This window comes from Caloenas nicobarica, chromosome 14 (genome assembly GCF_036013445.1).
Source record: "Caloenas nicobarica isolate bCalNic1 chromosome 14, bCalNic1.hap1, whole genome shotgun sequence".
Classification (NCBI taxonomy): domain Eukaryota; kingdom Metazoa; phylum Chordata; class Aves; order Columbiformes; family Columbidae; genus Caloenas; species Caloenas nicobarica.
Window position 1 is genome coordinate 795,846 of NC_088258.1, and position 12,029 is coordinate 807,874.

General features: G+C 44.7%; 1 protein-coding gene across 4 annotated transcripts in view; it reads right to left on the reverse strand.

Annotated features, from left to right (window-relative positions):
• RBBP6 (RB binding protein 6, ubiquitin ligase) overlaps positions 1–10,707 on the reverse strand; it is a 29,549-nt gene extending 18,842 nt beyond the window's left edge. For 2 of the 4 annotated variants that reach the window (XM_065644453.1, XM_065644451.1), the window contains exons 1-4: positions 10,054–10,707; positions 3,747–3,846; positions 1,814–1,852; positions 1,109–1,145 (exon numbers count right to left, since the gene is read on the reverse strand). In XM_065644453.1, coding sequence (XP_065500525.1) covers positions 1,109–1,145; positions 1,814–1,852; positions 3,747–3,846; positions 10,054–10,219 — 342 coding nt within the window. In that variant the 5' untranslated portion in view covers positions 10,220–10,707. The remainder of the gene's footprint in view (positions 1–1,108; positions 1,146–1,813; positions 1,853–3,746; positions 3,847–10,053) is intronic. The other 2 variants (XM_065644454.1, XM_065644452.1) reach the window with 1 other exon arrangement.
• Between the last annotated feature and the right edge of the window lie 1,322 nt (positions 10,708–12,029).

A 12,029-nucleotide genomic window follows, 5' to 3' on the forward strand; every position in this document is an offset into this window, starting at 1 on the left:
CTACCAGCAGAACGACAGTGTTTTCAAACCTGAAGAAAAATGCTGCCCCTTTTCCAAATGCAAAATGCAAGTGGTGGTATACTAAAGAAAGGCTCAGCCTTTGGGGAATGAAAGCAGCAGCCAACTCTGACGACACCCACACCCAAAAACATACTGCGGCAGAAGTTCAGAAAAACGGCAGGGATTTTACTCACAAACGCACCAGGCTCTAACCTTGTGCCAAAATATGTACACCGGGGTTTAGATATTTTCATTTGCAGACAAACTCTTAAACTAAACTGCTTCATTAGATAAAGTGGAAAGATCAAATGCGGAACTTTAGAATACCACTTTGTGTAGCAACAATATTTAAATTCACGGCAATCTATTAAAGACATTGATGTACTCAGAGGGGCCCAAACAATATCACTTCAATTATACAGTTTTAGGAACAGATACCCAAGTATTTAAGGACATGAAAAGGAATAATGTAGCTGCATAGAACTGTCCTCAAAACATGTGGGATATGTTGGTTTGGTATTTGTTTGAACCCCCAAGTCAAAGGTAAGAAACAGCACCAAGTTTAACACTAATGGTTTCTCAGTGGTTTTTGATTACATTTTCAAAAACCATTAGGCAAAAAAAAGTATTTAAAACCAAAAGCTAAGTGATACAATGTGAAAATGGCAAAAAATACACTCCAAACAATTTTTATTGCAAGAAACAAAAAGCACACAACAACCTATACAAACATACATGTTACTAGCTATAGACAGACAGATGTAGAACATGGCACCATGTTCAACTGTGCAAACCTCGAACCTACATGATCTCAAAACGATCGTACATTATCTGTACAACACAGAGTCATACAGGCAATACTCTAGGATATCAATATGAAATACAATGCATTACTAGGCACAAATACCAATATTCACATTAGAACTGTGCGAACAATGGCATTACTCAGATTTTTACTACGTTGAATCAAATACATTGTATTCACAACATAGACTATGTTTTACTGGAATATATATTAAGTTAATGGTTGGAAAATTAATAAAAGGCTACATTGTTTAGAATTAAGTGCAGTGTGTAGAAAAAAGTGTGAGATTGTGTTTTTACATACTGCTTTTGATGTCCCACTCACTGGCTCTGTTCGACTTCTAGAAGAAGAAATAAAAGTGGTAAGAATTTTTTAAAAAGCACTTGTACCCAACATACAGCAGTGAAAACATCATAAAACCCGAACATCACAACATTATGTTCTCATAGTTTAGTGAATGTGGAAATGTATTTGTCTACATAAACATTTGTGTATCTATATACATAAACAGTTGCATCAACAGTGCAACTGAAACAGCCCCAAAACCACATTTCTACTTTGTCACAAATTACTCCAAGACTGACAGATCTAGAACACACCAGTGCCAGAGGAAGTCATCAGGTATTTTGTCTCTGCTACATAAGCATCAAATCTATTAAGTCTGTACTACAGTTTTATGTTCTTAAATCAACCATCTGAATATGAAGGCAGCTTTAGCCAATCATGTATCCCTAGGATTACAAACAGTACCGGATACAGCACTTGTATTTCTAAGAAAGAACAGAGATGGTCTAGACACTCTGAGGTGCAAGTTTACTAAGTGTAGAAACATCAGTCATCTGACAGAGGAATAACAAAAGTGTTAGCAGCACAGTCTTGAGAACAGCGTTTCTTTGTGGAAGCCCACGCACTGTGTTCAGGTATCTACTATAGTGAGCCATCAAAGTGCCAAAATACTAAACGTGTTACATACGCTATATTGACTAAAAATAGGAGTAGAAATGTCACCTGAAAGCAGTTTCTAGGATTTTGTGCGATTTAGGAGTCCTGTGACAAAAGAAAAGGTCTTAATTGCCAGAATTTGCTTCAAGATAATCTTGAAAATGCTACAGTATTTTAGGAAATATTCATTACATTTGAAAACTTGCTGAGGTTCCACATACTCATCAATCTGTATCTGCATGCTACTCATCATGAATCAGACATGCAACCATCAGTACAGTTGACAAACAATGCACGCATCATCCAAAGCTCCCATGAGCAGAAGCAAGTCCAAGGCTGCTGAGGAATTTCTGTAGGACAGAAAGGCTCAGGAGTCCAGAACACCCCAGGCTGCAGTGGCAGCCACCAGCCTCCTCAGCTACAGGGAAATACTTTACATTAGCACACAATGGTTTCTTCAGCCATTGACTAGGAAGAACATGCTGCAAGGTGAGTAACAAGGTTTTGAAGCACATGTTCATAATCCTCAAACATGAACCACTCTACCAGTTGCTTCTGCAACATTTCCAGATGAAGGAACAGGGAGCTCATCTGCCTGGGTAATTTTTAATGCTAGAACAGCAGTGTCATTCTTTCCTTATCCCCACATGCAGGTATTTATTTGATCTTTGATGCCAGCAGCATCTGTCCTCTCATTTTAGGGCAGCATCACAACACCAGGAGAGGGTGCCATCCAACCAGGAACAGAGGATGCATAATAAGACAGCACTAAGCATATAAACTTAAATTAAGCCCCCAAATAAGGCCATGTTTACAGGCACAACACTGGGCATCCAGATTCACGAGGCAGTGCCTGAAACCACTGCAACCACTACTGCAGTAACATGCCCAAAGTGTACATGCAGAGCCACAGAAATTCAGGTTTTTCCTGCTTGCAAATGCCTCATGGGTACCAGGATGCTGCTGTACTGTTTGTTTGAGACACACATTAACTCAGTCTACTTTATTTATTGAGAACCAACAAAAGAAAGACATGGCAAAACCACAAGCTAATATCTACTAATTGTGGCGGAGAGGCATATCTAAGAAGGCTGGAAAACATGACCATTCAAACAAGGCCAATGTAGCTGATACAGAAATGAACTGCATGAATACACAAGTAACAGCAATAATCCTGCAGTCAGGACTGCATTTGAATATCTGTAATTTTAATCAATAAACCCGATTCTCTGTCCTCCATAAATCTTAGGAATACAGAATTAAAACCTGGAGAACAGATACCAGCTTAGGGTAAAACCAGACAAAGATTAGTAGTAACATTTGGTAACGTGCTTACTCAGTTTCAAGTTCAGAAAGGATTAATTATTCCTTCATCTTACTTGCACAAAAGGCAAGGATACTTAAGGATATTGTTCTTTTTCTCTTGTCTGAAAAAGATTTTGTCTTTAGAAAACTAAAGGAATCACTTAAGAAGGAAACTTCTTTGCATGGCTCGCCAACTGGCAACCCTTGGTCTTTCCTCTACAGCTTGTATGCAAAACCTCCAGACTTGGGGCATAAGAGTATCTGCCATATCCTGCCTCCCCACCTCCAAGCGCAAGAAATGGGTAAACGCTGAGAATCAGACTCTTCTGAGATGGGAACAAATTATACGATTACACTACAATGCGCAGCTGTCTTTACTACATAATGAGCAATCTCTCCATGTAGAGGAAACAGGATCTACAAATTGGGTCTCAGAAAAATCAACCCCAAGAACAAACTCAAAAGAATAATCTCAAAAGTTACCAGTGTTGGAGCTGGAAGTCCATGTCCCAGCAGGCCTCAAATGTGAGTCTGCTTTGGGACAGACACATTAAAATCTGCCCCATTACAACAAAAACTGACAGCAGCTTTAACAAGAAAGATACAATCTGAAGGCCTCTGTAAAGTAGTATCAAGAAAAAAGTGAACACACTGCAACCCCTCACAAAGAATACAAAGCTTTATGGGTACTTACATAACGTATGTTTTGCTGGTAGCTTTAACTCCTCCGATAGGGATTCTTCTAACAATTACTGAGGAGTTCTTAGGAATCAGGGCACTATCATCTGTATATTCTGAAAACAACATAAATACAGAAAAAAATAGTCAATTCATAAGAAAATATATTTACATGTAATTACATAGCACTTCAGAGAACCCCTTTGCAGATATAAAAGCAAAATGTTATATGTAACACCAAGCTTTTATTGCCTGAACACACCAGCAGTACATTCCAAGAAATCTTCAGGTTTGATAATCAAATGCGAGCAGCATTTTTTTTAAAAAAAATACTTTGAATACCAACAGCAAAGTGGTCTCAAAGGTCACTAAAGGAGAGTCTGCTAACACACAAGGTTTGTTCCTGATCTAGCTTAAGATACTTGTGCTTCTCTTAGGCTGCAAACCCTTCGGAGAAAAACACTGCACAGCAAAGTCTCACCTGCATAAACCAGCCCCTAAAGTCTGACTGGCTTGTCCTGCAACACAACAGGCACTTGGCTAAAGCACCAAAACTGCACCACGACTTTCGAAGCTGTTACCCCAAAATGCTCCAGCTGTGTGCTGCTGGTGCTCAGGAGGGACAGACCACAGAGACTCTGCCACCTCCGTCGCATGGAGTTCAGTCCACCAGCAACCACGCTCTGCATTTGGATGACATGTTTCGGGGGTTTTGAGCTTGCTTTCACAAGCAGGGCAGAACTGGCTCAAACGGGAATGGTATCTCCCCTCTTAAGCTAATCATCTAGTTCAAATTAACCAAAGGGACATGAACTCTTGTTGGAGTCTCTCTGCTCTGCAAAAAGTTAACAAAAAAACTAATTCTGAAGACAGCCTTGAAAAGCCTTTGGACACTAGTGTGTGCCTGAAGCTCCCCATGCTCTGCCTTGGCTTACCCCATGTTTTTGAAGAGGAGAAAAGCCTACAGAACTCTTGCGTGAGGCCCAACCGAAAAACTACCTGGGACACGTGGACTGAGTAAGCTTAAAATGCAAAGATCTCTCCACAAGAATGGTTTTTATTTTGTACTTACACAAGCTGGATATGACTCAATGTTTTAAATCACTAGCAGCAGCCATTCCCTGTAATCTGCCTACGGTTTTAAATATTAAAAGCCCTTAACTTGCAGAACAAATCAGAACAATGGTCTGAAAACCAAAGACACTTTATCTAGTTAAGCTCTCTCAGAGTGGTTTTGCCCCACGATCAGAGACAAAATAGAAATATTTCACAGTTTATGCTCCATGTTTCAGGATATTATTCCTATGGGCAGGAACCTCAGCACAGCTGCACATCTGCAGGGAGTGGTGACATCCCGCTCAGTGTCCCAGAACAGCTGCACAGCTGCAGGGGAATGGTGACATCCCGCTCAGTGTCCCAGAACAGCTGCACAGCTGCAGGGGAATGGTGACATCCCGCTCAGTGTCCCAGAACAGCTGCACAGCTGCAGGGGAATGGTGACACCCCACTCAGTGCCCCAGCACAGCTGCAGGGAGCAGTGACATCCCGCTCAGTGTCCCAGCACAGCTGCACATCTGCAGGGAGCAGTGACATCCCGCTCAGTGCCCCAGCACAGCTGCACATCTGTGGGGAGCGGTGACATCCCACTCAGTGCCCCAGCTCAGCTGCAAGGAGCAGTGACATCCTGCTCCACACTGGCCAAGCAGAGCTCCAAGTGAAATGTCCAGAGCTGGAGATAACAATACCCTTGATTCCTCCTCCCTTACAGCAGGAAACTTGTTTTGCTGCCAGTGACAGCCAATAAGTGGCTACTGGGCTTCTGCCAATCTGACCTGTGATTAAAAATAAGGATTCAATTAACACAGAAGGCTTGCAAAAGCAAAGCAAGATTTAGATGTTCTATTAAAGACAAGAGCAGAAGAGATACAATAGTCTAAAACTTGGTAGCTATTCTACAAGAAATAGCATGTTTGAAAGAGTTGAGGGAAAGAATAATTTCAAGCAATGCATGGAAGCAGACAAGTTAAACAATAGCTGTTTTGCCTGCTGCCTCATACTGACTCAAATCTCAAATCAACAATTGCATTACCGTCCACAACCTTCTTCCTGCAAAACAGTGTAAATGGCTCAAGTTGTGCCCTGAAGTTTATACTGCTTCGCACTTCATGCACAATTTAAAAATCCCATTTTGAAATTAATCGATAATTCTGAAAATCTGCTAGTTTTAACAATTTGAGTCATATGGATGCTATAAATGAGTTAGTGAAAAAAGTTCCTATTTTATAGCCTGCTTTAACCCACCACTTTGAGTCTGACAGCACTGCAAAAGCATTCAAGCACCTAGAGAAGTATTTTTATCCAGGTAAAGCAAGAAGCTCATCGGAAGGCAAACCTGCATGTGAAACTGCAAAGAAAAGCCTTTCTTAGGCTTAGATGCCTTGCTAGCCAGCTACTATGCTACTAGGGGAACGATTTGCAGAGTATGAGATGGAAAAGACAACTAACATGCCAGGCTGCCTCTCCCAGAAAACAGGGAACTCCCAAAAACACATTTTCTCCCTAGTGCTTTAAAATATGCTTCTCAGCATGTGATGTTGTAATGCTGGTCTAATCAACAGCACCTGCACACTTTGTGACAACCCATCTCTGCAGCTGGCACCGAAAGCACTGCCTCGAAACCCCTTCGTGGACTGGGCTATTTCTGCGTTTTCAGCTTCCACCAAAATAGGTATCAACGATCTCATCTCCAACTGGCGCGTCATCATTTCTTGAATTAGCTAGTTCAGTAGGCCAAATGGTTCACAGAACTTCCATTTGCATTATTACTACACAGTACCGTGCTCCTAAAGAGCACCTATATTGCTTTGAAAGTACGAGTCAATAAAAATCTAACATACTTTCAATGATTAATCCAATTATACAGACCGCCTGATGCCTTAACGTCTTGCTGGCACTGCTTGCCACTTCAGCGTGACTGGGACCGCAACAGCAATGCTGGAGACGACACGGTATGAACCAAACAGAGCCTGCCCAGAGCACCTGGCCAAGGGCCACCAACCCAGCTGGCAGCACCACGAGAGGTCCCCAGCCTGCTGGGGACAGCCCGTGCATAGGATCCACATCATGGGTTTTCATGGGTTTTAACAGGTACACGGCTTACCCTCAACTCTACCGAGGAAACACAGAACCTCGGTCCCTTTCTGAAAGCTCTACAGAACAATGCTGCACAGCAGCTCAGGAATTAACTGCGCTCTGAGGTGTAACCAAAGTAACCCCCCATATTGGCACTGAACACCACACGGCACAGTGACAGGCAAGCTTTAAAAGTTGGTTAAATGTCTTCTCTAGAAGGTTAAGCTTGCACAATCTTGAAGACATTCCAGTAGACAGACATCAGCCAGGAGGCCAAACAATTTCATTCCGAGTTCGCCTGGTTTGAAGACATCACATCATGGCACTACTAACACTGCCGAGCACATGCTGCGAGACCGAACTCAAGTAAGTTCTGAATTCAAGAGACAGTCTTAGAAGAGCAATATTCTTCCTTAAAACTATTATTCTAAGACCAGCTCAGAGTCCCATTCTCGGTTTAATATTTTTCTTTTGTATTTTGCCTGGGAAGCAGAATAGCACATTCTCCAATTATTCTGAGTCAGAATGTTACAGGGCAGGAAAGAGAACTCAAGAAACCTGAGTTCTGAAGTCTGCAGTTCTTCCACAATATTGTCAGAACATCTGTTATAAAAGACAGGTAAGAAATTCAGATCAAATTAAAAGGAGGCAAGTTTAAATGCTTCATTCTTGAGTTGAGGCTTTTTGAAGGGAATTCTGCATTTACGGAACATGCCTCTATAGTAAGCACGGAAGAGGACACCCCCCACTTTTTAGAGCAGGTCCCAACCATCCATTTTGCCTTCCCAGCATCTTAAAAAGACTCCATCATGTTCCAATGATACTTAAAATCCTGCTTACTTTGAGTTTATATTAACATTGCTTCTATCACCAGATTTCCATCAGAAGAAGCACCAGTACTCAGAAAGCTCTGAACAAGCAGGCCACCCAAGCTTCACCTTGTTCTTTCCGAGTTCATTTTCACATTCAGTCAGGACTCCTGCACAAACTAAGTTATAAAAAACTAAAACTTTATGGCCAAGTGTAAGAATTCCAAACATCCCACTTAGGCAGAATATCCTGGTCTAGTTTTTTTCCTTTATCTTTTGAAGGTGAGTTTTAGGATCTACATCTGATTAATAAAAAGTGAAATTTATGGTTATGTATATAAAGCAAAAATTTGGCATCGTATGTATTGCACTGAAACATCTTCTCTAGCTTTGCTCTGAACACCACTGGGGGATTTCTGCATTTTCACATGTGAAACACCCCTATGAAAACTTCAGTAAGTACCTGTGTCGCTAATACATAATTTGAAATTTTATACTCATTTTACAAAGGTCCAAGTGCAACACAACCCACCCACCGGAGGATCTTGTCCCTGTTAAACAAGTGCCATGCTCTTTAAAGTATGAAAGATATTTCTTTACCCTCACCTTTAGGTAACACCACATTTAACATGACCTAGTGAAGCAGATACTTTTTCTTCACTGGATTCTGATTACATATAAAAACAATGCAACACACTCTGTAAAGCTGGTATTATGTGTATTACAGTAACACTTTATGGGGTAACATATTTATAAGCAGAATCTTTTCTAAACACTTTGCTTTTTGTTCCTCGTCTGGTCCAACAGAATCCACACGTTTGGCATATTTGAAAACATTTTTCTTTGGGTGACACTAATTGGGCTCCATCGGTTTCCGAACTCACCCAACGCTCTGGTTCTAAGGCTGTTTGACACAGACCCCACGATCCCAGCAGGGCCGTCAGCCCCGGCCACCCAGCCCGCTGGTTTGGGAACCTGAACCTGCATGAGCGACTGAAGACAAAACTCAGAGACGCTTCTGCAGCAAAGCCCTCGCAGCAAATTAAACATTTTCCAAAAGTTTTTGATCATTTTAGTCAATACTACTAGAAAAATTCAAGACTTCTGAAGTGTATCTCAGTATGAATGTTGTGCAATCTAATGGCATCCCCAAGACTCCCACCATAGCGCTGTTAAGTTTTTTTTTGACAGACATACTGCGGAACATTGGTTAAATACCTGTACATAAACACCGAGCTTTTGGTCCAACCACTTTAAAGCCCAGGCCTGAAGTTACAGTTACCGCAGTGTACTTACTATTCCGTTTAATATATGAAACAGGAAGAGGAAAAAACCCACTAGCACACATTTTAAAGAAAAGGCTGTTGTAAGGGCATCACAGAACCACGGGAAAAATGTTTAAAGAATGAAAACACTTTATAACTAATTTTATTTCTGAAAAGTCACATCGCAAAGTCTTTAATAATATTCAAACCTATCCAGATGACAGATGACCAAACCAAGATATCATCTTAAGTAATATGAAGCCATTATAATCTCTGAGAATCAAACACCATTTATAGATTTGTAATTTATTACTTCTCTAAGAAGATTTCTTATATATATTCACCATAAATGTTCTGCCGTAAAACTTCAGTATTGCCCTGATATGATTAACACAAACCACCAAGAACAAAAACAAAAACAAAAGGTTGGAAATTAATGATGAAATGATGCTCAACAGCATCTGAATGACAATGGCTTTTGTGTAGAAAAGAAGTTATATTAACAAGAAATTCCAAAGTATAATTTCAAAACAGAGAACGCTCATGTGTAAGATGGCTTTAAAGGGTCTGTATAAATTTGAACTCACACATACACATTTGATCCAAACCGCTGCTAGTGAGCGATTTCTGCAACGGGCACAAAACCAGTTTTCCAACGAAGTGGGGTAAAAGAAGTTGAAGACAAAATAAACTCACAAAAAACCACTCTCTTCAAATTAGCCACTGTTTTATTTCCATCACTTTCAGCCTTTGCCACCAGATTTCAAAGAAATCTGACACATTTGTTATCCTTCAGATAACCTCCCACACTTCTTCATCATTTTACCTAGAATTATTCCAGGATCCCCAAACTTTTGCAAGCGTATGTCGCACATCAACCACGTACTCTTCTCCGCATCCAACACGCCGATCCGAAAGGAGCCGACAGAACAGCAGCTACGGAAGCGCGGCCCTGGGAGGCCCCGGCCCCAGCCCCGATCGTGCCCGAAGCGCGTCCCCGCTCCGCCCCCGCTCCCCGCCGGGCCGGTCCCCGGGCTGACTCACGCTCGGCGGGGCCGGCCCCAGCGCACAGGCCGCCCGCAGCGGCCCCGGGCCCCGCGCCCGCCGCCCCACGCACCTTCTTTGGTCTGGGCGTTGGTGATCTGCAGGTCGCAGTCGGCCGCCTTCAGCTTCTCGCGGCCCATGATCTGGCGCTTGAGGTCGCACAGGGAGATGTGCAGCCCGTCGAAGGTGACCGTATCATAGTTCAGCTTGGACGAGAACTTGTAATGGACGCACGACATGGTCGAGGCCGGGCCGGGCCTGCTCCGCGCCGGCGGCACCGCGGCCTCCGCGCCGCTCGGGGCCCGCGGAGGCGCGGGAAGGGCCCACCGAGGGGACGGGGCAAGCGGCGCGGGCTGAGCTCGGGTGAGCCGGCGGCGCTCAGAGGCCGCGGCCCTCCGCCATGGCCAGGCCCCGCGGCCTCAAGCAGACTCGGCTGGCGGAGGCCTCAGGGCTCCATCGCGGCAGCGCCGCGAGGCCCCGGCCCCCGCAACGACTCCGGCCCTCAACGATCGAGCTGGGCCGCGGCTGCGCCCGCCTGGCTCCCCCTCGCAGCCCGGGCGGACGACGGGGAGAGGCCCCCGCGGCCCCGGCTCGGCCTCCGCGCCCTGTCCCGCCCGCAGCGCTGCCAGGCCCGAGCGCTCGCTATGGCGGCTGGGTCGGCCCTGCCCCTGCGCCGCGCCGCGGGGTTTCCCGGCCGCCAGCCGCACGGGCCGCCGCCAGCGCCTCCCGCGCAGGCGCACGGCAAGCCCCGCCCCGCCCCGCGTGACCCAGCGCATCATGACACAAGGCTCGCGTCACGTGGGCGCGGCGGCCCCGCCCTCTCGGTCCGAGCGCCGAGCGCCCCCTAGAGGAGAGCCGGCACCCGCGCGTCGCCGCCCGGCGGGCCCGGGACCGTCCCCGCCCGGGCCGCGGCCGCTGCCCCCGCTGCCCCCGCTGCCCCCGCTGCCCCCCGGCCTGGCAGCGTCCCTGGCACCGCCCGCTGCCCCCGCTGCCGCCCCCCAGGCTGTCACCTGCAGCAGCGCAGGACAGATCTTGGGAGCTTCTTGGAACTCACGGTGAAAAAAATGCCAGAAAAAAAGTAATGCTGTTATATATACCTTTGCGTCAGCAAAACAGACCGGACTCCCAGGCAGAGGTGCTGCCGGCACAGCTGAGCGCCCCGGCCCCGTGCCCCGCGGGCAGCGCGGCTCTGGGGGCGGGCGCGCCCTCCTCGCCGCGGGAAGGAGCGTCAGTCTGCGCTAGAAATGGGGAAAAATTAATTAGAACACGCAACAGAACTCGGGAAGGAATGAGGAAGTTAAATGCTGTGTGTAAACAGCAAAATAAACCACACGAGGACCGAAAAATCGTTATCGTCTTATAGTTCTAATTAAGCAGTCAATGACTGCAGCTTGCTATTAATGTTTTATTATGCAGATTATTGCTTTTTAGTAAAGGAGCTATTCGTTATTTCCACAAATCTATGATGCACACTTTACTTTCCAGGCACCCAGGTTTTTTACAAGATCAAGTAATTTACGCAGGACATGTTTCTGCATGAATCCTCATTTTCCCTTTACCAGTTATTTGCCCTCTAATATACTGCAGAAAACTTAATTATACAATTAATACTACTCACTTTCTTGAGAATTTGATATTTTTATTAATGTCATGATTAAACCCCTGACTCTTTAAATTTATGTACTGATTGCATGTCCAACCCATTTATTTAAACTTACAAAGTACAATCTTTCACTATAAAAGTAGGTATTTTCTAACCCTCTGACTGTAAGTCTTTGCAGAGAAATGCTTTCAAACATCAGCTGGTGCAGCTCTGCCTCGAGCAAATCAATCCAAAGACAAGTAAAAATAGTAAAGACTAACGGGCTTCAAAACCACACTTCTTGTCTAAAAATTTAGGCTAGGAAACTTCTGATATCTGAACCCTACAGGTAACGTTTAGAGACTTCATTCCCCCCGGGGGGAAAAAGGATCTGCATGAATAAGGGGACTGTCAGGCACATGGAGTCTCCAAACGACGCCGATTCTGGGGGGAGCAGATTGTCTCTG